At 34.2% G+C, this 27,995-nt stretch overlaps 1 protein-coding gene across 2 annotated transcripts in view; it reads left to right on the forward strand.

Annotated features, from left to right (window-relative positions):
* The window catches only part of LOC143247663 (uncharacterized), a 59,506-nt gene that overhangs the window by 22,016 nt on the left and 9,495 nt on the right, over positions 1 to 27,995 (forward strand). For both annotated transcript variants that reach the window (XR_013026648.1, XM_076496046.1), the window contains exons 9-16: positions 10,137 to 10,235; positions 12,563 to 12,609; positions 14,349 to 14,450; positions 16,782 to 17,009; positions 21,756 to 21,893; positions 24,688 to 24,726; positions 25,033 to 25,098; positions 27,322 to 27,411. Coding sequence is in view for 1 of the 2 variants with exons in the window: in XM_076496046.1 (XP_076352161.1) it covers positions 10,211 to 10,235; positions 12,563 to 12,609; positions 14,349 to 14,450; positions 16,782 to 17,009; positions 21,756 to 21,893; positions 24,688 to 24,726; positions 25,033 to 25,098; positions 27,322 to 27,411 (735 nt within the window). In the remaining variant the exon portion in view is untranslated. The remainder of the gene's footprint in view (positions 1 to 10,136; positions 10,236 to 12,562; positions 12,610 to 14,348; positions 14,451 to 16,781; positions 17,010 to 21,755; positions 21,894 to 24,687; positions 24,727 to 25,032; positions 25,099 to 27,321; positions 27,412 to 27,995) is intronic.

A 27,995-nucleotide genomic window follows, 5' to 3' on the forward strand; every position in this document is an offset into this window, starting at 1 on the left:
CCAGTACAGGTTACTTATTGAGTTTACTGTAGGAGTGATCTCTCATACATTGTACTTGTTTTATTACCAGTGCAGGTTGCTTATTGAGTTTACTGTGGGAGTGATCTCTCATACATTGTACTTGTTTTATTACCAGTGCAGGTTGCTTATTGAGTTTACTGTGGGAGTGATCTCTCATACATTGTACTTGTGTTATTACCAGTACAGGTTGCTTATTGAGTTTAGTGTAGGAGTGATCTCTCATACATTGTACTTGTTTTATTCCAAGTACAGGTTGCTTATTGAGTTTACTGTAGGAGTGATCTCTCATACATTGTACTTGTGTTATTACCAGTACAGGTTGCTTATTGAGTTTACTGTAGGAGTGATCTCTCATACATTGTACTTGTTTTATTCCAAGTACAGGTTGCTTATTGAGTTTACTGTAGGAGTGATCTCTCATACATTGTACTTGTGTTATTACCAGTACAGGTTGCTTATTGAGTTTACTGTAGGAGTGATCTCTCATACATTGTACTTGTTTTATTACCAGTACAGGTTGCTTATTGAGTTTACTGTAGGAGTGATCTCTCATACATTGTACTTGTGTTATTACCAGTACAGGTTGCTTATTGAGTTTACTGTGGGAGTGATCTCTCATACATTGTACTTGTTTTATTACCAGTACAGGTTGCTTATTGAGTTTACTGTGGGAGTGATCTCTCATACATTGTACTTGTTTTATTACCAGTACAGGTTGCTTATTGAGTTTACTGTGGGAGTGATCTCTCATACATTGTACTTGTTTTATTACCAGTATAGGTTGCTTATTGAGTTTACTGTAGGAGTGATCTTTCATACATTGTACTTGTGTTATTACCAGTACAGGTTGCTTATTGAGTTTACTGTGGGAGTGATCTCTCATACATTGTACTTGTTTTATTACCAGTACAGGTTGCTTATTGAGTTTACTGTGGGAGTGATCTCTCATACATTGTACTTGTTTTATTACCAGTACAGGTTGCTTATTGAGTTTACTGTAGGAGTGATCTCTCATACATTGTGCTTGTTTTATTACCAGTACAGGTTACTTATTGAGTTTACTGTAGGAGTGATCTCTCATACATTGTACTTGTTTTATTACCAGTACAGGTTACTTATTGAGTTTACTGTAGGAGTGATCTCTCATACATTGTGCTTGTTTTATTACCAGTACAGGTTGCTTATTGAGTTTACTGTAGGAGTGATCTCTCATACATTGTACTTGTTTTATTATCAGTACAAGATACTTATTGAGTTTACTGTAGGAGTGATCTCTCATACATTGTACTTGTTTTATTTCCACTACAGGTTGCTTATTGAGTTTACTGTAGGAGTGATCTCTCATACATTGTGTTTGTTTTATTACCAGTACAGGTTGCTTATTGAGTTTACTGTAGGAGTGATCTCTCATACATTGTACTTGTTTTATTATCAGTACAGGTTGCTTATTGAGTTTACTGTGGGAGTGATCTCTCATACATTGTACTTGTTTTATTACCAGTACAGGTTGCTTATTGAGTTTACTGTAGGAGTGATCTCTCATACATTGTGCTTGTTTTATTACCAGTACAGGTTGCTTATTGAGTTTACTGTAGGAGTGATCTCTCATACATTGTGCTTGTTTTATTACCAGTACAGGTTGCTTATTGAGTTTACTGTAGGAGTGATCTCTCATACATTGTACTTGTTTTATTACCAGTACAGGTTGCTTATTGAGTTTACTGTAGGAGTGATCTCTCATACATTGTACTTGTTTTATTACCAGTACAGGTTGCTTATTGAGTTTACTGTAGGAGTGATCTCTCATACATTGTACTTGTTTTATTACCAGTACAGGTTGCTTATTGAGTTTACTGTAGGAGTGATCTCTCATACATTGTTCTTGTTTTATTACCAGTACAGGTTGCTTATTGAGTTTACTGTAGGAGTGATCTCTCATACATTGTGTTTGTTTTATTACCAGTACAGGTTGCTTATTGAGTTTACTGTAGGAGTGATCTCTCATACATTGTACTTGTTTTATTACCAGTACAGGTTGCTTATTGAGTTTACTGTAGGAGTGATCTCTCGTACATTGTACTTGTTTTATTACCAGTACAGGTTGCTTATTGAGTTTACTGTAGGAGTGATCTCTCATACATTGTACTTGTTTTATTACCAGTACAGGTTGCTTATTGAGTTTACTGTAGGAGTGATCTCTCATACATTGTACTTGTTTTATTACCAGTACAGGTTGCTTATTGAGTTTACTGTAGGAGTGATCTCTCATACATTGTACTTGTTTTATTACCAGTACAGGTTGCTTATTGAGTTTACTGTAGGAGTGATCTCTCATACATTGTGTTTGTTTTATTACCAGTACAGGTTGCTTATTGAGTTTACTGTAGGAGTGATCTCTCATACATTGTGCTTGTTTTATTACCAGTGCAGGTTGCTTATTGAGTTTACTGTAGGAGTGATCTTTCATACATTGTACTTGTTTTATTACCAGTACAGGTTACTTATTGAGTTTACTGTAGGAGTGATCTCTCATACATTGTGCTTGTTTTATTACCAGTACAGGTTGCTTATTGAGTTTACTGTAGGAGTGATCTCTCATACATTGTACTTGTTTTATTATCAGTACAAGATACTTATTGAGTTTACTGTAGGAGTGATCTCTCATACATTGTACTTGTTTTATTTCCACTACAGGTTGCTTATTGAGTTTACTGTGGGAGTGATCTCTCATACATTGTGCTTGTTTTATTATCAGTACAGGTTGCTTATTGAGTTTACTGTAGGAGTGATCTCTCATACATTGTGTTTGTTTTATTACCAGTACAGGTTGCTTATTGAGTTTACTGTAGGAGTGATCTCTCATACATTGTGCTTGTTTTATTACCAGTGCAGGTTGCTTATTGAGTTTACTGTAGGAGTGATCTCTCATACATTGTGCTTGTTTTATTACCAATACAGGTTGCTTATTGAGTTTACTGTAGGAGTGATCTCTCATACATTGTGCTTGTTTTATTACCAGTACAAGTTACTTATTGAGTTTACTGTGGGAGCGATCTCTCATACATTGTACTTGTGTTATTACCAATACAGGTTGCTTATTGAGTTTACTGTAGGAGCAATCTCTCATACATTGTACTTGTTCTATTACCAGTGCAGGTTGCTTATTGAGTTTACTGTAGGAGTGATCTCTCATACATTGTACTTGTTTTATTACCAGTACAGGTTGCTTATTGAGTTTACTGTAGGAGTGATCTCTCATACATTGTACTTGTTTTATTACCACTACAGGTTGCTTATTGAGTTTACTGTAGGAGTGATCTCTCATACATTGTGCTTGTTTTATTACCAGTACAGGTTGCTTATTGAGTTTACTGTAGGAGTGATCTCTCATACATTGTACTTGTTTTATTACCAGTACAGGTTGCTAATTGAGTTTACTGTGGGAGTGATCTCTCATACATTGTACTTGTTTTATTACCACTACAGGTTGCTTATTGAGTTTACTGTAGGAGTGATCTCTCATACATTGTGCTTGTTTTATTACCAGTACAAGTTACTTATTGAGTTTACTGTGGGAGCGATCTCTCATACATTGTACTTGTGTTATTACCAATACAGGTTGCTTATTGAGTTTACTGTAGGAGTGATCTCTCATACATTGTACTTGTTTTATTACCAGTACAGGTTGCTTATTGAGTTTACTGTAGGAGTGATCTCTCATACATTGTACTTGTTTTATTACCAGTGCAGGTTGCTTATTGAGTTTACTGTAGGAGTGATCTCTCATACATTGTACTTGTTTTATTACCAGTACAGGTTGCTTATTGAGTTTACTGTAGGAGTGATCTCTCATACATTGTGCTTGTTTTATTACCAATACAGGTTGCTTATTGAGTTTACTGTGGGAGTGATCTCTCATACATTGTACTTGTTTTATTACCAGTATAGGTTGCTTATTGAGTTTACTGTAGGAGTGATCTCTCATACATTATACTTGTTTTATTACCAATACAGGTTGCTTATTGAGTTTACTGTAGGAGTGATCTCTCATACATTGTACTTGTTTTATTACCAGTACAGGTTGCTTATTGAGTTTACTGTAGGAGTGATCTCTCATACATTATACTTGTTTTATTACCAATACAGGTTGCTTATTGAGTTTACTGTAGGAGTGATCTCTCATACATTGTACTTGTTTTATTACCAATACAGGTTGCTTATTGAGTTTACTGTAGGAGTGATCTCTCATACATTGTACTTGTTTTATTACCAGTACAGGTTGCTTATTGAGTTTACTGTAGGAGTGATCTCTCATACATTATACTTGTTTTATTACCAATACAGGTTGCTTATTGAGTTTACTGTAGGAGTGATCTCTTATACATTGTACTTGTTTTATTACCAGTACAGGTTGCTTATTGAGTTTACTCTAGGAGTGATCTCTCATACATTGTGCTTGTTTTATTATCAGTACAGGTTGCTTATTGAGTTTACTGTGGGAGTGATCTCTCATACATTGTGCTTGTTTTATTACCAGTACAGGTTGCTTATTGAGTTTACTGTAGGAGTGATCTCTCATACATTGTGCTTGTTTTATTACCACTACAGGTTGCTTATTGAGTTTACTCTAGGAGTGATCTCTCATACATTGTACTTGTTTTATTACCAGTACAGGTTACTTATTGAGTTTACTGTAGGAGTGATCTCTCATACATTGTGCTTGTTTTATTATCAGTACAGGTTGCTTATTGAGTTTACTCTAGGAGTGATCTCTCATACATTGTACTTGTTTTATTACCAGTACAGGTTACTTATTGAGTTTACTGTAGGAGTGATCTCTCATACATTGTGCTTGTTTTATTACCAGTACAGGTTGCTTATTGAGTTTACTGTAGGAGTGATCTCTCATACATTGTGCTTGTGTTATTACCAGTGCAGGTTGCTTATTGAGTTTACTGTGGGAGCGATCTCTCATACATTGTGCTTGTTTTATTACCAGTGCAGGTTGCTTATTGAGTTTACTGTGGGAGTGATCTCTCATACATTGTACTTGTTTTATTACCAGTACAGGTTGCTTATTGAGTTTACTGTGGGAGTGATCTCTCATACATTGTACTTGTTTTATTACCAGTACAGGTTGCTTATTGAGTTTACTGTAGGAGTGATCTCTCATACATTGTACTTGTGTTATTACCAGTGCAGGTTGCTTATTGAGTTTACTGTGGGAGTGATCTCTCATACATTGTACTTGTTTTATTACCAGTACAGGTTGCTTATTGAGTTTACTGTGGGAGTGATCTCTCATACATTGTACTTGTGTTATTACCAGTGCAGGTTGCTTATTGAGTTTACTGTGGGAGTGATCTCTCATACATTGTGCTTGTTTTATTACCAGTGCAGGTTGCTTATTGAGTTTACTGTGGGAGTGATCTCTCATACATTGTACTTGTTTTATTACCAGTACAGGTTGCTTATTGAGTTTACTGTGGGAGTGATCTCTCATACATTGTGCTTGTTTTATTACCAGTACAGGTTGCTTATTGAGTTTACTGTAGGAGTGATCTCTCATACATTGTGCTTGTTTTATTACCAGTACAGGTTGCTTATTGAGTTTACTGTAGGAGTGATCTCTCATACATTGTACTTGTTTTATTACCAGTACAGGTTGCTTATTGAGTTTACTGTAGGAGTGATCTCTCATACATTGTACTTGTTTTATTACCAGTACAGGTTGCTTATTGAGTTTACTGTAGGAGTGATCTCTCATACATTGTACTTGTTTTATTACCAGTACAGGTTACTTATTGAGTTTACTGTAGGAGTGATCTCTCATACATTGTGCTTGTTTTATTATCAGTACAGGTTGCTTATTGAGTTTACTGTGGGAGTGATCTCTCATACATTGTACTTGTTTTATTACCAGTACAGGTTGCTTATTGAGTTTACTCTGGGAGTGATCTCTCATACATTGTGCTTGTTTTATTACCAGTACAGGTTGCTTATTGAGTTTACTGTGGGAGTGATCTCTCATACATTGTACTTGTTTTATTACCAGTACAGGTTGCTTATTGAGTTTACTGTAGGAGTGATCTCTCATACATTGTACTTGTTTTATTACCAGTGCAGGTTGCTTATTGAGTTTACTGTGGGAGTGATCTCTCATACATTGTACTTGTTTTATTTTCAGTACAGGTTACTTATTGAGTTTACTGTAGGAGTGATCTCTCATACATTGTGCTTGTTTTATTATCAGTACAGGTTGCTTATTGAGTTTACTGTGGGAGTGATCTCTCATACATTGTACTTGTTTTATTACCAGTTCAGGTTGCTTATTGAGTTTACTGTAGGAGTGATCTCTCATACATTGTACTTGTTTTATTACCAGTGCAGGTTGCTTATTGAGTTTACTGTGGGAGTGATCTCTCATACATTGTACTTGTTTTATTACCAGGACAGGTTGCTTATTGAGTTTACTCTAGGAGTGATCTCTCATACATTGTGCTTGTTTTATTACCAGTACAGGTTACTTATTGAGTTTACTGTAGGAGTGATCTCTCATACATTGTGCTTGTTTTATTACCAGTACAGGTTGCTTATTGAGTTTACTGTAGGAGTGATCTCTCATACATTGTACTTGTTTTATTATCAGTACAAGATACTTATTGAGTTTACTGTAGGAGTGATCTCTCATACATTGTACTTGTTTTATTTCCACTACAGGTTGCTTATTGAGTTTACTGTGGGGTGATCTCTCATACATTGTGCTTGTTTTATTATCAGTACAGGTTGCTTATTGAGTTTACTGTAGGAGTGATCTCTCATACATTGTGTTTGTTTTATTACCAGTACAGGTTGCTTATTGAGTTTACTGTAGGAGTGATCTCTCATACATTGTGCTTGTTTTATTACCAGTGCAGGTTGCTTATTGAGTTTACTGTAGGAGTGATCTCTCATACATTGTGCTTGTTTTATTACCAATACAGGTTGCTTATTGAGTTTACTGTAGGAGTGATCTCTCATACATTGTGCTTGTTTTATTACCAGTACAAGTTACTTATTGAGTTTACTGTGGGAGCGATCTCTCATACATTGTACTTGTGTTATTACCAATACAGGTTGCTTATTGAGTTTACTGTAGGAGCGATCTCTCATACATTGTACTTGTTTTATTACCAGTGCAGGTTGCTTATTGAGTTTACTGTAGGAGTGATCTCTCATACATTGTACTTGTTTTATTACCAGTACAGGTTGCTTATTGAGTTTACTGTAGGAGTGATCTCTCATACATTGTACTTGTTTTATTACCAGTACAGGTTGCTTATTGAGTTTACTGTAGGAGTGATCTCTCATACATTGTACTTGTTTTATTACCACTACAGGTTGCTTATTGAGTTTACTGTAGGAGTGATCTCTCATACATTGTGCTTGTTTTATTACCAGTACAAGTTACTTATTGAGTTTACTGTGGGAGCGATCTCTCATACATTGTACTTGTGTTATTACCAATACAGGTTGCTTATTGAGTTTACTGTAGGAGTGATCTCTCATACATTGTACTTGTTTTATTACCAGTACAGGTTGCTTATTGAGTTTACTGTAGGAGTGATCTCTCATACATTGTACTTGTTTTATTACCAGTGCAGGTTGCTTATTGAGTTTACTGTAGGAGTGATCTCTCATACATTGTACTTGTTTTATTACCAGTACAGGTTGCTTATTGAGTTTACTGTAGGAGTGATCTCTCATACATTATACTTGTTTTATTACCAATACAGGTTGCTTATTGAGTTTACTGTAGGAGTGATCTCTCATACATTGTACTTGTTTTATTACCAGTACAGGTTGCTTATTGAGTTTACTGTAGGAGTGATCTCTCATACATTGTGCTTGTTTTATTATCAGTACAGGTTGCTTATTGAGTTTACTGTGGGAGTGATCTCTCATACATTGTGCTTGTTTTATTACCACTACAGGTTGCTTATTGAGTTTACTCTAGGAGTGATCTCTCATACATTGTACTTGTTTTATTACCAGTACAGGTTGCTTATTGAGTTTACTGTAGGAGTGATCTCTCATACATTGTGCTTGTTTTATTATCAGTACAGGTTGCTTATTGAGTTTACTCTAGGAGTGATCTCTCATACATTGTACTTGTTTTATTACCAGTACAGGTTACTTATTGAGTTTACTGTAGGAGTGATCTCTCATACATTGTGATTGTTTTATTATCAGTACAGGTTGCTTATTGAGTTTACTGTAGGAGTGATCTCTCATACATTGTACTTGTTTTATTACCAGTACAGGTTACTTATTGAGTTTACTGTAGGAGTGATCTCTCATACATTGTGCTTGTTTTATTATCAGTACAGGTTGCTTATTGAGTTTACTGTGGGAGTGATCTCTCATACATTGTACTTGTTTTATTACCAGTACAGGTTGCTTATTGAGTTTACTGTGGGAGTGATCTCTCATACATTGTGCTTGTTTTATTACCAGTACAGGTTGCTTATTGAGTTTACTGTGGGAGTGATCTCTCATACATTGTGCTTGTTTTATTACCAGTTCAGGTTGCTTATTGAGTTTACTGTGGGAGTGATCTCTCATACATTGTACTTGTTTTATTACCAGTACAGGTTGCTTATTGAGTTTACTGTAGGAGTGATCTCTCATACATTGTGCTTGTTTTATTACCAGTATAGGTTGCTTATTGAGTTTACTGTAGGAGTGATCTCTCATACATTGTACTTGTTTTATTACCAGTGCAGGTTGCTTATTGAGTTTACTGTGGGAGTGATCTCTCATACATTGTACTTGTTTTATTACCAGGACAGGTTGCTTATTGAGTTTACTCTAGGAGTGATCTCTCATACATTGTGCTTGTTTTATTACCGATACAGGTTGCTTATTGAGTTTACTGTAGGAGTGATCTCTCATACATTGTGCTTGTGTTATTACCAGTGCAGGTTGCTTATTGAGTTTACTGTGGGAGTGATCTCTCATACATTGTGCTTGTTTTATTACCAGTGCAGGTTGCTTATTGAGTTTACTGTGGGAGTGATCTCTCATACATTGTACTTGTTTTATTACCAGTACAGGTTGCTTATTGAGTTTACTGTGGGAGTGATCTCTCATACATTGTACTTGTTTTATTACCAGTACAGGTTGCTTATTGAGTTTACTGTAGGAGTGATCTCTCATACATTGTACTTGTGTTATTACCAGTGCAGGTTGCTTATTGAGTTTACTGTGGGAGTGATCTCTCATACATTGTGCTTGTTTTATTACCAGTGCAGGTTGCTTATTGAGTTTACTGTGGGAGTGATCTCTCATACATTGTACTTGTTTTATTACCAGTACAGGTTGCTTATTGAGTTTACTGTGGGAGTGATCTCTCATACATTGTACTTGTGTTATTACCAGTGCAGGTTGCTTATTGAGTTTACTGTGGGAGTGATCTCTCATACATTGTGCTTGTTTTATTACCAGTGCAGGTTGCTTATTGAGTTTACTGTGGGAGTGATCTCTCATACATTGTGCTTGTTTTATTACCAGGACAGGTTGCTTATTGAGTTTACTGTAGGAGTGATCTCTCATACATTGTGCTAGTTTTTTCTTTTAAAGTGGCAAATATGCGTGTGTTCGTGAATGATATACGTAAAAGCAAATACTGTGCATATTTGATGTGCACAATTCGTATATCTAATGCACGTTTCATGTAAGCAGGTGCTTATTTAGGTTGATTTGTGTCTTATCTGTAGCACTGAGTACTAGTGATTTTATAATATAATGAAGTGATTTGTATTTATGCTGCAAGAAGAATGATTTGTAAACTATTTTAAGGCAAATAGAAAATAATTTAAACAGTTGTATTTTGTGTATCAAATATAATATGTGTGTGTTTGTGTGTATACTTCAAAGCTGTATCATTTTATATCATTCCAATGTTTTGTATTACAGTTATATTTATTTCATTATGAGTAGTTTTCTTCTTATGATGCTGATGTTTCAAGATTCATTATTAAAAATGACATTTTCTCTGTATTTTAACATTTTGTTTCGAACATTAGTATCGATGGAGTATATATTAACTTCGGTTTTATTTTCTTTGTTTTTAGTGCATTGCATGAAAGAAGAATAATGGTGACTTCTAACAGATTAAATCGCTTGACAGCATGTGTTCAGGCAGTTAATGCACTTTTATATCCTATGCAGTGGTGAGTTCTCTGTCTTCCTACTGCCTTACCAGTGGAACTTACTTTTACAGTTTACTGTGGGAGTGTTCTCCCTTACATTGTGCTAGTTTTATTACCAATACAGGTCACACAAAGTGTTTGTGGAAAGTTCCTACACTTTCATAAATAAATTAAGTGAATACATTCATTGGTATGTGTGTTTGTGAAAAGCTGTGGGTTACTAATGTATTTGTTAATCTCGCTTACCAAGATAAAGCCGTGAAAAACCGTTTTCTCCCCGAAACTGAAGTGGTCTTGAAACAGTGAAAACTAAATGTGCTGTAAAACAAGTTTTAATGGAGTCAGTATTAAAAAAAAAAATGAAGTAAATATTTGAAGCCTCATATTAAAGTATTTTATAAAATTATTCACATAGTATTTTAATAGTTATAATAGTTTATGTATTTAGATCTGTATGAGGTAATTGAGGCAATTATAGTGTTTCTAAACCATTGGTCTGTTTCAACTACTTTGCCAGTTCACGGGATTTTGCACAAACAAAAACAGGTAGACTATTTGTAGGTAAACTATAATGGTTTTACTTTGTACTAGAATTTCAGTGGTTTACAGGAGCTTAGGGAGAAAGGTTGAGTAACCATAGCTGTACACCCTTTAATGTTAAAACTAAATGAAGTCGCTGTAACTAAAAGTGTTTCAGTACCAGTGATTAAATAAATTATTAAAAAACTTTTACCATTTATTATTTTGTTGGTGTTGCATAGTTTTAGGTGTATGGGTGTACAGAAGCACACACATGTATGTGTAATAGCTGGTGCAAAATGGTGAGCTAACATTGTCATTAAATTTGAGCATAGTTATGTTTTATGAAATAAAATATTTCACACATACATATTAATATTACTTATAACTGTCCTACGTAACTATATATCTTCAAAAATGCAACTTCCTTGCTCAACACAGGTCACCAATGCCTCTGTTTTCAGAAGAAACAAAAAGTTAGTATTTTTGGTTTATGTTTCAGGCAACATATATTTATTCCAGTACTGCCTGGAAGTCTCCTTGATTATTTAAGGTGAGTCGTTTGAATGTGTGTAAATAGTATTTTAAGATGTACAAAATATGAGAACAATGAATAACATTCATAATTCATGATGACAAAAAACACCTACTTGAAGTAAAAATGTATTCTAAAGACGGCTGGTGTGGGTATTAAAACTTTAATTGAAATAAAGTGGAGAACAGTGACCCACTTGGGTCATTTTCAGGTTAATATGGTTTGTAACTGACTGGTCGAAGTGTTGTTTGGTACTTTGTTTTAATTAAAGTTTTAATACCCATACCAACTCTCTTTGGAATACAATATATATTAGTTTTTGTAAGTTATGAAATTGTTCATGAAATTTGTAACGACCTTCATGCATGGAAAGTTAAATACATTTTACAATATGAAATATAATTTTATTTACTATTTCTTGACAAGTTAGCTATAAAAAAACAAAATGTAATAAAACATAAGTAACAGACAGAAACCATGTAAAGTCATGTGGCTTTCACACAAGTTCCATAAGGACGAGCTCCATGAAGGTTGCAGATGTTAAACTGACTTCAGATTGAACTGAAACCTAATCCATCTTTCATTTAACTTCTTTAAACCATATTTTCATTCTTAAAGGAATCCAGAGTTTTAGTGGAGAACACGTAGTTAATAAGAACTGATATTTATATAACACAGACATGAAAGTTGTATGAAGCAAACATTTAATCTTTCCAAACAATAAATATTGAGCTTGAAACTTTGAGGGAAAACTGAACATTCAACCTCTTCTTTAAACCCCTAACCTCCAGTTGCTGAGCATTATGTCTGAGGGTTTATAGGCCTAAAATTTAGGTTTTGATACCTATAGTAGGTAGATCATAGATAGTCTAATGTTTATTAACAAATAAAACTTAAACCGTGTTAATTTCTTTGTATGTTCAATATACAATACCACAGGTGTTCTCTCCCCCAAATGGCATAGCAATAATCATGTCAACTTGTACGCTAGAATCCAGGTTTTAGTAGCCATGGTTGGCTTAATGCATACAGCCCATTGTGTAACTTTGTGCTTGACTCTAAATAAACAAACAAAACCATGAGTGTTTGTATATATGCTATCTTTCACTGAATACAATCTTCAAAACCCTGAGATTCCATGCCCAGTATCTATTCATTTACTGTTCTTTGTTTTGTTTTTCACGTAAGAAAACTAGTGATAGTTTATTAAAGTGTATTGACTTGTATCACGATGAAATTAAAACAGTTTTCATTTTGTAGCCCAAATAATCATATGGTTTTGTTTATATTGCAGTGCTCCAATGCCTTTTTTTGATTGGTGTTCCATCTGTAACAATCTCTGTAAGTAAGCCTACTTATATAGTATCCTTTTAATTATTGTTCTATAACAAATAACACTTTCTTAGATCTCCAGTGATACTGTTCACATTACCACACTTTTTTTTTATCTATTGTCCAATGCCCTTTGCAGGTATTAGAGTTTGGACAAACTGTTGTAACCGTTACAACAGTTGACTTTTATAGAAAGACAAAGTACGTGAACTAAGAATAATTTAACTCGTTTTAAAAAACAAACAAGAAATTATTTGCTTCACTACTGTTTAAAAACATCTGGGAAGTTGAACATAAGTTAATAAAAAGCGAGATAAATTGTGTTTTTGTTACCAGGGTTCCAGCATGGCCAAGCGTGTTAAGGCGTGCGACTTTCAGCAGTGGCGGTGTTATAAGTTATGGTCACTCCCACTATTCGTTGATAAAAGAGTAGTCCAAGAGTTGGCGGTGGGTAGTGATGACTAGCTGCCTTCCCTCTAGTCCCACACTGCTAAATTAGGGACGGCTAGTGCAGATAGACCTCGTGTAGCTTTGCGCGAAATTCAAAAACAAACGATAAACTTGGCCAGGCGGTTAGGGAGCACTCGACTCGTAACCTAAGGGTCGTGGGCTCGCAATCCCATCGTGCCAAACATGTCCTCTCTTTCAATCGTGTGGGGGCATTATAATGTGACGGTCAATCACACTATTCATTGATAAAAGAGTAGCCCAAGAGTTGGCTGTAGGTGGTGATGACTAGCTGCCTTCCTTCTAGTCTAACACTGCTAAATTAGGGACGGTTAGTACAGATAGCCCTCATGTAGCTTTGTGAAAAATTAAACACAAACCAAATCATGTAGCGTTTTCAAATTTAAAATTGTTCTTAAAAAAATATGGATGGTAATTATGAAACTATTGAAACAGTGCAATAATATTTCTAAGTAATTAGTATTTACTACCCTGGCATGGCCAGGTGGTTAAGACACACGACTTGTAATCCAAAAATTACGGGTTTGAATTCCTGTCACACCAAACATGCTTGCCCTTTCAGCTGTGAGAGCTTTATAATGTTACAGTCAATCCCACAATTCGTTGGTAAAAGAGTAGCCCAAGAGTTGGCAGTGGGTGGTGATGACTAACTGCCTTCCCTCTAGTCATACACTGCTAAATTATGGACGGCTAGTGCAGTAAGCCTTTGAGTAGCTTTGCGCGAAATTCAAAACAAACAAACTTCTGTTGCCAGAATTGAAAATATATGTTTGTCTTGTTGTAATTATTTGTTGATGTTATAAAATAATCCGAAGCACTGTCTGGAGTGCTTTTTCTTTATTTCAACAAGTGCAAACATTTAACACAAGTGTTTCACCACATGATGTGGTTCTTACGAGATATCAAATATATTTGGTTTTGTAACTAATGAATTCCCTTGTTGTACAAATGATTAACATGTTAATATTATGGTGTTATTGTTCAGGTTAAGTAGTTGGCACACAGCATCACCTACAAAACTTGTAATATCTTCCAAACGAGACCCAACACTCGAGAGCTTTTGAATAGTCAACGATTTTAAAGTGCTCGAGATTTGTGTCTTGTTTGGAAACTATTGTGTTAGTGTTTTTAGTTGAACTGAAATTTCAGTCTAATAACTTGATACTTTCAAGGTTAACACCACTGCAAGTGTAAATAGACATAAATCTTTAAATTATTTGAACCTCTGATTTCCTGTTTTATTTTAAGTAACAAAAGTTGTAAACTTATTGACCTTACAGCAGGTTGATCCCTCTGACCTGGAGGAAGTAGTGTTCTGGGATGCCGATACTAATAATATCATCACACCTTTTGATGACCTACAAACATTGCCTAGTGAAGTAGTAAGTTTAAAAACAAGTCAGAACTTCATAATAGTTTGTAAAAATAAATTGTAATAACACTAGGGTTTTGTCTGTCCTGAATATATGTGCATATCTAAATGAGCATGTTTGTACACTTCATTTCAATGGATACAAGTGACACAAGTGTAAATACACTTTAGTAGACACTTCGTACAACAGCGTATTAAAAGCTTGTCAAAGTTTTTCAAAAGGTCTAACATTAGGTCATAGAGTAACATTTTAAGTTTTTATTTAATGGTAGCATTAAGTATGGTAAAATTTAGCCCTAAAGTAAAGCAAAAAATGTACACAACTTACTATTAATTTATCTCTTTATCAGATATGGTTGTAGTTAATAAAGGCTTAGGCCTGTCATGGCCAGGTGGGTTAAGGCGTTCGAGTCGCAATTCGAGGGTCACGAGTTTGAACCCCTGTCGCTCCAAACATGCTAGCCCTTTCAGCCATGAGGGTGTTATAATGTGACATGGTAAATCCCACTATTTGTTGATAAAAGAGTAGCCCAAGAGTTGGCAGTGGGTGGTGGTGACTAGCTGCCTTTCCTCTAGTCTTACACTGCTAAATTAGGGATGGCTAATGCCATTTGCCCTCGTGTAGCTTTGCTCGAAATTCAAAAAGAAACAAACAGTAAAGCTTAACTCATGTTAGACCTAAGACAAGTGGACCTGCAAATAATGATTTCTGTAGTTAGAATTATTTTGTATTATTCTATAAATCCTGTACTAATATGAAAGCAAATGTTTTATGGGTCTCAGCTGGTTTTTTTATTTTAAAATTAGTATTAAATAATGGTATTAATCCTTAAATACTGTACAGTCAGTTTTAAAGAAACATTTAAATCTGTATTGTTACTGAAATATAAAAATTGAAACCGAAGGTTGAAGTTGAAACATTTGTAGGTAAGGAAACAGTAGTGGGGAAAACATACATTTAACATGCTTCATTTTGACATTTGAACATTTTTAGATAAGGAAACAGTCGTGGAGAAAACTTACATTTAACGTGCATCATGTTGACATTGGAACATTTTTACACAGTAGTGGGGAAAACATACATTTAACATGCTTCATGTTGACATTGGAACATTTTTACACAGTAGTGGGGAAAACATACATTTAACATGCTTCATGTTGACATTGGAACATTTTTACACAGTAGTGGGGAAAACATACATTTAACATGCTTCATGTTGACATTGGAACATTTTTACACAGTAGTGGGGAAAACATACATTTAACATGCTTCATGTTGACATTGGAACATTTTTAGATAAGGAAACAGTAGTGGAGAAAACTTACATTTAACGTGCATCATGTTGACATTGGAACATTTTTACACAGTAGTGGGGAAAACATACATTTAACGTGCTTCATGTTGACATTGGAACATTTTTAGATAAGGAAACAGTAGTGGAGAAAACTTACATTTAATGTGCATCATGTTGACATTGGAACATTTTTACACAGTAGTGGGGAAAACATACATTTAACATGCTTCATGTTGACATTGGAACATTTTTACACAGTAGTGGGGAAAACATACATTTAACATGCTTCATGTTGACATTGGAACATTTTTACACAGTAGTGGGGAAAACATACATTTAACATGCTTCATGTTGACATTGGAACATTTTTACACAGTAGTGGGGAAAACATACATTTAACGTGCTTCATTTTGACATTGGAACATTTTTAGATAAGGAAACAGTAGTGGAGAAAACTTACATTTAACGTGCATCATGTTGATATTGGAACATTTTTACAAGGTTTGAACACCTGTCTAACTATGATAATGTCTTATTGAAAGTGATGAGTATTTGAAAAATGTAATTTTGTTGATTAATTCCATGAAATTTCAGAATCATAAAACAACAAAATATTGTGTTAGTATTAAAGGGCAAACTGACAGAGGTCTTATTGATATCAGAGAAACCAGTCTGGGTGTACGATCACGTAGAAACTGGTTTTGCCTGTGTCAAGACTTCTGATAGTTTTTTCTATTAGGTTTTTTTTTGATGTTCCATGTCTTTTGATATTTCAATTGACTGTGAAAATATTTTTTTATGTTCTTGTTACTTTGTTTTACGTCTGTAAAAAAAAAAAGAAACTTGTGTTGTAATTTTAGTGACTGCATGGTAAAAACCACTCGGAAATATTGATATATTGTTTCTTCATTAGAATTTTTGAGGTTGATTTTTTTTGTAGCTTATTTACAAAGTATTCTTAACATTCAGTTAACAAAATGACAATGTAACTTGTCGTACACTTACGAGCGTGAAATGGTTGTCATCTACCGTGCTCTTTACTAAAGGTCACCAAGTTGAAGAAGAAGTTAGAAAATCCGAATGCGATGTTAGGAGATGGTGTTGCTCGTGCTTTTTTACGTGCTATGGTTCAGTTAATTGGAGGTTATAGAGATGCTCTGAAGTTAAAACAAGGGGAGAAAATTAGCTTTGATCCAAAAAAATTTATTCAGTCGAGAACTTCTTCCATGCAGACGTTACTAAAAAAAATACTGAACCGTCAGTTATTCCAACAGGTATTGTTTCCTAAATTGTGCAAACAAATATTGCTTATTTATTGTTCACTTACCAATCACAGTGCATTATCATTAACAGAGTGTCTATTGTACATAACAAGTTAGTTTTAGGTTCGTCGTTACAAGATGTGAAGTCAGTTAATATCAAAATGTATATAAAACTAAGAGTCTTGATAGTGGAAAAATCTGAAATATAAAGAAAATAATTTTTATGAAAGAGTTAGAAAACGTTTCATTTATGGGATATTTAGTTACGGTTTTTAAGTAAACCTTTAACTTAATCATGTTGAGGATATTATACTGACCAACTCTTGCTGTGCAGTGATAAAAATAAATAATCATAAAAGTTATTATATCTGGAACACAGAGCTGGAAGGTTGGATTTTTTTCTTTTAGATTTTCTAACCAAAACAAATGTTAATAAAACATAGAACAAAAGAAAATTTGAAATTTCAACATCTCAGGTCTTAATTTTTTAAGGGAATTTTCAAAACTCGCACCATCATTTCACTCCTGTAAAAAAAAAAAAAGTAATTGGAGTAGTTGGAAAGGGAGAATTATATGAAGTAAATAATTAACATGTGAATTATTTATTATTAGCTACTTTATTTCCTTAACATTTGAAAAGAAATTATACATTTTTTTTTCAGGTACATTTTTTGAAGGAATTTTGTTTAGTACCACAAAATGTTCACATTCTGCTGTGGAATTCAAAAGTTACCCCATGATTCACAGAGACTATAAAGTACCATTCAAATTTCCTGATTATTTCCAGTATTTCTGTAGTTACTGTGGATGGGAGGAGAGAAAAAAATTCTGTTAGAACATCTGCCAGTGACACTTTAGCTAATGTGCCAAGTTAGGCCTCATTAGTTTGTAATTGAGGATATAAAAACGTTTTGAAACATGTTAGGACATCTGCCAGTGACACTTTAGCTACTGTGTCAAGTTAGGCCTCATTAGTTTGTAATGAGGATATATAAATATTTTAAAACTTGTTAGAACATCTTCCAGTGACACTTTAGCTACTGTGTCAAGTTAGACCTCATTAGTTTGTAATTGAGGATATAAAAACGTTTTAAAACATGTTAGGACATCTTCCAGTGACATTTTAGCTACTGTGTCAAGTTAGGCCTCATTAGTTTGTAATGAGGATATATAAATATTTTAAAACTTGTTAGAACATCTTCCAGTGACACTTTAGCTACTGTGTCAAGTTAGACCTCATTAGTTTGTAATTGAGGATATAAAAACGTTTTAAAACATGTTAGGACATCTTCCAGTGACATTTTAGCTAATGTGCCAAGTTAGGCCTCATTAGTTTGTAATTGAGGGTATAAAAACGTTTTAAAACATGTTAGGACATCTGCCAGTGACACTTTAGCTAATGTGCCAAGTTAGGCCTCATTAGTTTGTAATTGAGGGTATAAAAACGTTTTAAAACATGTTAGGACATCTGCCAGTGACACTTTAGCTAATGTGCCAAGTTAGGCCTCATTAGTTTGTAATTGAGGGTATAAAAACGTTTTAAAACATGTTAGGACATCTGCCAGTGACACTTTAGCTAATGTGCCAAGTTAGGCCTCATTAGTTTGTAATGAGGGTATAAAAACGTTTTAAAACATGTTAGGACATCTGCCAGTGACACTTTAGCTAATGTGCCAAGTTAGGCCTCATTAGTTTGTAATGAGGATATATAAATATTTTAAAACTTGTTAGAACATCTTCCAGTGACACTTTAGCTACTGTGTCAAGTTAGACCTCATTAGTTTGTAATTGAGGATATAAAAACGTTTTAAAACATGTTAGGACATCTTCCAGTGACATTTTAGCTAATGTGCCAAGTTAGGCCTCATTAGTTTGTAATTGAGGATATAAAAACGTTTTAAAACATAGTGACCATAGGATCTCAAGGGGAAGAAAGAGGGAACACAAAAATTGGTGTCAGGTTTGGGTTCGGTGGTCATGAAAACCCACTCATACACCACCATCATGGCAGGGTGACCATCCAGTATGACATAATGGATCAATGAATTTTAATTTTGCAAAGTTTGACTTAATGATTTTGAAGCCAAAAAAGGATGAAAGTTTAATTGATAAAAAAGTCAAAGGTAAAACATTTTTGAGAAATCACAAGAACTGTTCTAGATTCCTGTTCAAATACTCTGCCAACTTATCAGAGAAATTAGAATTCAGTATGTTATATTAAAACCACTTTCAGACACCTATATGACAACCATGCTTATTGGCAATAGACTTGTGTAGTGTAGTTTTTACAATAAAACATTGACATATTCAAAGTACATCATTTCTTCCTGTGTGCTTTCACTGTTCACTGTACCATCTTGTGAACAAAGAAGATTGTTTCAACATTCTGATCATACAAAACTCCCTAGGAGCTGCACCTCTCAACATGATTAATGTTTCTTCATAAGGAATAATATAAATTCCCATTTCATTTTCCATGAGTTTGTGGTATGTAGTGGTTGAATCGATATGCTGTGGAAGCAATTTATGAACAATTGACTTACAATATTCTTTATGATTATACTATGTAACACAGATTTTGTTCCTGGATAGTATGTGTTATTTCTGAATTGCTTATGTTGTAAAAGTACAGAAAATGGCCATTATTCCCTTCAAACTTTACCTTAGTGACATGGATAATGATATTTAGAAATTAACCTATTTTTTATGTAAGAACAGGCAAATTTGCACATTTTCATTTACATAATGTTTGAATAAAACAACACATGAATCAAGATTTACATGTATTTATACTAAAGTTATATAAAAATGTTTAGTTTTTCGAGATTTGTGACTGCAATGTATATGACTTTCACATATCAGCCCCCAAATATAGTCTCCCATCGTGTTTTCATTATATGCTCCTTGGTAGTGGCGTTCAAAGTCCAATATATCTTGGTGGAAGTGCTCGCCTTGCTCCTCTGAGTATGTTTCCATGTTCTCCTTAAATTTATCATGATTGGCATCAAGAATATGGACTTTCAGGGACATCCTGCAGCCCATTTTGCTTAGTTCTTCACCAGAACCTCAACCAGTTCCACATAATTTTTGGCCTTGTAATTGCCCAAGAAACCCCAAATCACTGTGACAAAGCTGCCCCAAAGTTTTTTCCCTACCTACTGTGCTACTTGGGGAATTCTATGCACTCCAGGATATTCTTTATTTGTGGTCCAACGAAGACACCAGCTTTGGCCTTTGCCTCAGATAGCTTGGGGAAAAAGTCTCAAAGGTACTTGAAGGCTGCAGACTCCTTATCAAGAGCTATGACAAATTGTTTCATAAGACCCAATTTTATGTGCACTAGTGGAAACAATACATTCTGGAGGTCCATTAGTGGCTTAATATTAATATTGTGCCTCCCCACAGAGAACTTGGTTCGTTGTAGTCAGTGCTTTTTGTTGTAGTGCGCTGTGGTGTCCCTGCTGTCCCAAAGGCAAAGATAACAGGGAAACTTGGTAAAGCCTACTTAAAGACCCATCAGGAATGCCACCATTTTGAAGTCTCCGATAACCTCCCAGCCATACTCATCATACTTCAAGACTTGTAGCAAGGTCTTGATGCTGTTTTATTCCTCTTTGAGGTGCACCAAATGAGCCAGGGGAAGAGACGGATACTTATTCCCATTATGGAGCAGCACAGCTTTGAGGCTTCTGGATGAGCTATCAATGAAGAGGTGCCACTCGTTCGGGTTACAGACAATTCTAGTTGCCTCGCACAGACCGGATACATTGTGGCAGAAGCAGAGCCCATCTTGACGAGTAAAGAAGCTTGAAAAATGTCGGTGATGCTTCCTCTGACTTGTGACTTGCACTTGAAAATTATTGTAAGTTCTACAACATTCTAGAAAGTTCTTGAAAATTCTTGTAAGTTTGGAGAAAATTTTCTATCAGCTACTCAGCACTGAATCTACCTGAAATGTTCTGGAAAATGGGTAAATTTGAAAATTTCATTACCCAGGTCACAAAAGCAAAGTTTGAAGAGAAAAATAGGTCTTTTCCATTTACTTTTAGGCATAAACGATTGGGAAATAACACTTTCTGCCCAGGAACAAGAAAAAGTAAAATTTTGTTACGTGAGTGTTATGTGTCATAATGTTGCTTGGGACACACTGATGGTTTTTGCAAGCGACTTTAAGTCCAAGGGTTCTCACCTGCTATAAGATACTGCATTTTGGTTACTACTGCTGTTGTCGTATGACTTACTGCAGGTCTCTCTCCAAATAGTCACAGTACCCCATGTTCATCCATATTACTTTGCTTTTGATTGCCATTAAGTACAAGATATATTCCCATCTTGAAAAATCTAAATCCCTATTATTTATTGTGTGATCACATGAATATTTTGCATTCAAAGGGTTTGACACATACTCTTTCCAATGGTATTATACTACCAATAAAAGGTCAGACAATGTCAAAATATACAATGAAAAGCCAAACAATGTCAAAATGTACTTCTGATACATGCAGTTTTATCATGATTTTATCCCATCTGTGGTTAGTGTATAACTTTACTGAGTTGAATACTACAAATTACTTTAATATAATATACCTAACTCTAATTATTTAGTATCAAATGTTTAAGGAATATCTCCCTGTAGGATGAGAGGTACTGTACAGGTACGATATTTTTCAAGCTTGTAGTCGGTAATTAAAAACTTGCAATGTTATTGGGTACATCACAGCTAACATTTCAATATTTTTCCTTTGTTTGAATGACTAGTTTATTGAAGGACGACTTGAGTTGCTAAACAGCGGGAAAGGATTTCGTGATGAGTTTGAATTTGAAGTTAATAGTTACGAGGACAGGAGCAGCAGTTGCCTAGCAACCCAGTATAAGGAGTGGTTACATGCTATGAAGGTTAGCTGATGATGTGTGAATATATTTGCTGCTTAGCTCTTTGAGATATTATTTTTGAGTTCATGTCATCGAAGAAATTCTTTTACCCCTCAAGTGTGTTTAGTTTTGTAGTCCAGTATGAACATTTCTAGTTCTGTGGTCCACTAAAAGTATGTCTAGTTTTATGAATAATTGTTACTAGTGAAATTAGCACAAAAATATGTTATTTATTATATGTCACTTTGTACTTTTCATAAAAATCCTTAATATTTTGTTCACTTCAACATTCTTATTTTAAAAAAAAATCCTTGCTTTATCGTTTTATAACTTGCAAGAAAAACTGTTGGTGTTTCGTATAAGGTTACTACAGGAAAACTGGATAGTGTGGTGTTTTATTAAATGATATGCAAACCCATTAAGGTGTATGAAATATTAAAATTGTAAAAAATAGAAGAAAAGTACTGAAATGGTACATGCACTTTCCTTTACAAGGACTTGGTCTTGCAGTGTATGAAGTACAGAGCTTGCACAAGTTGTGAAAATCCTGGAAATCGTGCAATTTTTTAAAAGAATGTTTTCACTATCAGGACTACTGGAAAGTCAAGTTTTTATTCAAAGGTTCTGGTAAAGTTTGGTCAGATATGATCTTTAACTTTTATCAACAAGAAACTATACTGTTCTGTTTATCTCGACAAGAAACTACACTGTTCTGTTTATCTCGACAAGAAACTATACTGTTCTGTTTATCTCAACGAGAAACTATACTGTTCTGTTTATCTCGACAAGAAACTATACTGTTCTGTTTATCTCGACAAGAAACTATACTGTTCTGTTTATCTCGACAAGAAACTATACTGTTCTGTTTATCTCGACAAGAAACTATACTGTTCTGTTTATCTCGACAAGAAACTATACTGTTCTGTTTATCTCAACGAGAAACTATACTGTTCTGTTTATCTCAACGAGAAACTATACTGTTCTGTTTATCTCAACGAGAAACTATACTGTTCTGTTTATCTCAACGAGAAACTATACTGTTCTGTTTATCTCAACGAGAAACTATACTGTTCTGTTTATCTCGACGAGAAACTATACTGTTCTGTTTATCTCGACGAGAAACTATACTGTTCTGTTTATCTCGACGAGAAACTATACTGTTCTGTTTATCTCGACGAGAAACTATACTGTTCTGTTTATCTCAACGAGAAACTATACTGTTCTGTTTATCTTCGTTTTTAGGAAAATTATCTTCAGAAAATGTGACTTGCAAAGTGGGAAATGAGCTAACTTGGAAACACTGACCAATATTGGGGTTTTAACTGTGCATCACATGCCTGTTATTAGAACCATATCATTAGGGTGATGAAAACCACACGGATCAGTTGTTGAAGATAATTCGAGAACTTTTTTAATTCCATCTTCAATGTAAACTCTTTAAAAAATATATTTTTAGTTTCATTTGTTATTAACAAAAATTCTTTAATACAAGGAGAAACGGAGAAATGCATTTCCAACCTGCAAAAATATATTAGAATTATTGACATAAACTTGACCACCTTGCACGAAATAGTGAAATGTTTGCCATTTAAAGACAGTCCATCAGCTTATTATCTGGTGAGATCATCCATTATTTACACAGTGTTCAATCTATGTTAGTTTATTTTGATTTACATTTTGTGCCTTATTACTAAGTTTTCCATAGGGTAATTTTTTGTTTTCAGGGGACAGTTAGGGATGTAAGTTTAGTATTTTGATGTTTGTTATTAATATTATTTTTTCTCTTTGTGTGTAAGTTTCTACTTTCAGATCTAGCAGAAATAAGTCTTAAAAAAACTTTTATTTTATTTTATTTGTGGTATTATACCCATAGCTGTAACTAGCCACAAGGTCACCTAGATTTGTACTTGGTAAAATATTCTAAAGATATTGTGCTATTTAATTTTAAACCTATATGTAAAAGGTATACAATATATACAGCTGGCACAATGTGCTTGAACCTTTGCTAAGTTTTTTATTATAGTTATGACTACAGTTGTATACTCTGATGACTGCTACACTTCAAAACACCTTTAATGTAAAATACAATTATTCAGAGTAATTATTGTATTAAATACCATTTAGATTGTACACAGGAAAACTTATAGGCTGAGTTTCACACTAACATTTAAAGGTTTTTTTGATCCAGAAAGTTTCCAGTTTCTGGAAAAGTCCTTTATTACGAGGAATTGGTACAGTAAACTAAGACTATGTTGAAAAGTAATGGAATACAACCATGTGGTATAACATTGTAATATACAACACTGTCAGTGACTACAACCGTGTGGTATAACATTACAATATACAACACTGTCAGTGACTACAACCGTGTGGTATAACATTACAATATACAACACTGTCAGTGACTACAACCGTGTGGTATAACATTACAATATACAACACTGTCAGTGACTACAACCGTGTGGTATAACATTACAATATACAACACTGTCAGTGACTACAACCGTGTGGTATAACATTGCAATATACAGTGACTACAACCGTGTGGTATAACATTGCAATATACAGTGACTACAACCGTGTGGTATAACATTGCAATATACAGTGACTACAACCGTGTGGTATAACATTGTAAGTTACAACACTGTCATCGACTACAACAATATGACAGTGGCCTCAATAGCAACATGAGCACGAATCTTTGTTGGCATGGTTCCATGTTGTAGTACATGTTACAAAATGTAACAAACAGCTGGTTTTAATAAATTAGTGTTTAAATAGCTTCTGATCATCTCACCCTATGTTTTTACTTTTTCAGAAAGGAGGTGGTACTTTCTTGAAAAATATAAAGAGCAAGGTAAGTTGATTTTTAATGTTTATACAAATGTTTTATCCAACATCATATAAACATTTCTAAACATGTCAAAGGATTTGTTTGAGAGTCTTAGATGGACAGCTTGTCCGACAAGCCAATGGTTAGAAATATTCTCATCCAGTTTTATGTACCGTTTCAAAATCTGTTTCATGTGTTTTACACCATGATTTTACAGGTGGATTTATTTACAGCCATAATAATATATAATTACAACAGATATAACTTTGAGTTTACTTTTTTCTTACACTAATTGTCTAATTATTCAGAATTAATTATATTTATTGTTAGTTCAAGGATAGAAGCAAGCAAGACTGTAAAGATGTCAGATTACAAGCTAATGACAAGAAGAAGGAGGTATTGTAATATTACCTTTATATTTTACACTTAAGTACTTGCTCTGACCTTATTTACATGTTATGTAAAATATTTGTTTTTAGTAAACTTTTCAAATGTTGATTAGTGTTATATTGTTTACGGCATGATTGCTCATCCACTTGACTCACAATCTGTGAATCACAGGATCAAAACCCAGTGCCAAACATACTTACCCTTTCAACGTTGGAAGTGTTGTACTGTGATGGTCAGTCCCACTGTTTGTTGGTAAAGAGTGGCCTGAAAATTGGTTGTGGGTGTCACCAGCATTTTCTCTTTCCTATAGTTAACAGTTCCACATTGATGGGCCTAGCATGGCCTTAAGGTTAGAGTGCTTGATTCACAATCTGAAGGTCATGAGTTCAAATCTCTATCACACCAAATATGTTCAGATGGAAGGGTGTTATAATGTGATGGTCAGTCCAACAATTCTTTGATAAAAATGTAGACCAAGAGTTGGCAGTAGATGCTGTTGACAAGCAGACTTCCCTCTAGTCTTTTACTGCTCAATTATTCTTGTGTAGATTGCCTACAACTTGCGAGTACTTTAGGTTTTAGTTTTCTTATGTTTTGACGTGTATCATTACTTATTTATTCAGTAATATAACCACATTATCTCATTGGTTCCAGGGATATCCTTGTTCAGTAATATAATAGATGAAGTGACCATATTGTCTCATTGGTTCTATGGATGTCGTTGTTCAGTAATGTAATAGATGAGGTGACCACATTGACTCATTGATTCCAGGGATGTCCTTGTTTAGTAATGAAATAGATGAGGTGACCACATTGACTCATTGATTCCATGGATGTCCTTGTTTAGTAATGTGATAGATGAGGTGACCACATTGACTCATTGGTTCCATGGATGTCCCTGTTTAGTAATGTGATAGATGAGGTGACCACATTGACTCATTGGTTCTAGGAATGCCCCTGCTTAGTAATGTGATAGATGAGGTGACCACATTGACTCATTGATTCCATGGATGTCCTTGTTTAGTAATGTGATAGATGAGGTGACCACATTGACTCATTGATTCCAGGGATGTCCTTGTTTAGTAAAGTAATAGATGAGGTGACCATATTGACTCATTGGTTCTTGGAATGTCCTTTTTCAGTAATTTGATTGATGAGGTGAAGACCTGTTCCAGTGGTAGAATGTTAATTTTATAAGTCTGTGATTCTAGGTTAAATATCTTAACCTCAACTTTTCTATTTCATTGTATCAACTTTGTAACATATTTTTAAGTTATATTACCTTTAGTTAAATTATGACAAGTTTCACAGTGCTCTTCTTATCTCTGAATCCTTCTGGACAGCACATAATTTGTTATTTAAAATAAAACCGCAGGCTGTTAATCTGAGTAAATTACTTGTAATATCAATAAAACATGAAAGTGTATTAAAACTAGTCTTAGAAAAACTTATTATTCACTTGTTTTCAATCATGTAGACTTATTATGTTCAGCCACTCTCTTGCCCAGCAGTACGTCTACAGACTTACAATGCTGAAAACTGGGGTTTAATACCCATGAAGGGCATAGCACAGGTAGCCCATGGTGCAGCTTTGTGCTTAACTTCAAACAAACAGTATTCTATCGATTCTTTGAGAATAAAATTATTTGTTCAGTTATCAGTAAGGTATTTGTCTTGATGTATACGTTGCCATCATTTTCCTGAACTATAAGCTATTTAACATATAACACTTTGCTAGTAATAAGTCTAACCTATTTGGTATTCTAACATGTAACACTTAGCTACTAATAATTCTAAGCTATTTGGTATTCTAACATATAACACTTAGCTACTAATAATTCTAAGCTATTTGGTATTCTAACATATAACACTTAGTTACTAATAATTCTAAGCTATTTGGTATTCTAACATATAACACTTAGCTACTAATAATTCTAAGCTATTTGGTATTCTAACATATAACACTTAGTTACTAATAATTCCCCACAATCAGTGTATGAAATAATTAATTATCAACCTGACTTTATTTTGTGAATTCATACCAACATGTATCTTTATGTTAATCAAATATGGTGTTACATTTTGGTTGTCAAATCCTCTTGTACCTTTTCTGTAAGTTATCTTTAGTTGATACACTATCTATACATACCAGTCAAACTTTTTATTTAGTGTGACTTAACATCTGTGTATAGTATAATTACTGAGAGTAATTTTGGAAACAACTTGTAGGACAGCACAACTGTAAAAAGCCAAGATAAGACCCAATCAAGAAGTGCCCCATCAAGCCCAGTATTTTGTCGAAATCGTCACTCTAGTAAGGTAAGAAGTGTTAAACTGTGTTTGTTTGCACGAATTATATTAATCATAACACGAAAAATATTATGTATTAGGGTTCTGATAAACAGTTAACTAAGCATGTATGTGCAGTGGCAAAAAATATTAGGTGCACAGAACTGGTAATGACTGTTTCCAGAGTGGGTAAGCAGTATTTAATGAAATTTTACTTAATAAAAAGGTTTAATGAATACTAATATCTGAGAAACTAATAATATTACCCATTTATAAATCACAGTCACCTCAGTTAGCACTCAGAGACTCTGAACCAGATTTCAAGAGTATGGATTCAGTTCTAGGTCTTCTTGTTAGATAAGCACGTGTGCTGTCTTGCCAATAAGCACATTTCTTCTCAGGACTTACCTGATCATAGCAGGAAATTAGAATCAAACACAATATCTCATTTCTCTATAACAGTTTTGGCCTTCTACACTCACTATTACTATAAAAAAAATATCTTCAAACTAAAACTGTGTAACAATTGAGAGGATTTATCAAACTTTTGGATATGTTACACCCAAAACTTTTGTAGAATGTTAAATAATGTACTGAGAAAGTTGTAAGGATAT

Source organism: Tachypleus tridentatus, chromosome 3, assembly GCF_004210375.1.
Source record: "Tachypleus tridentatus isolate NWPU-2018 chromosome 3, ASM421037v1, whole genome shotgun sequence".
Taxonomy (NCBI): Eukaryota; Metazoa; Arthropoda; class Merostomata; order Xiphosura; family Limulidae; genus Tachypleus; species Tachypleus tridentatus.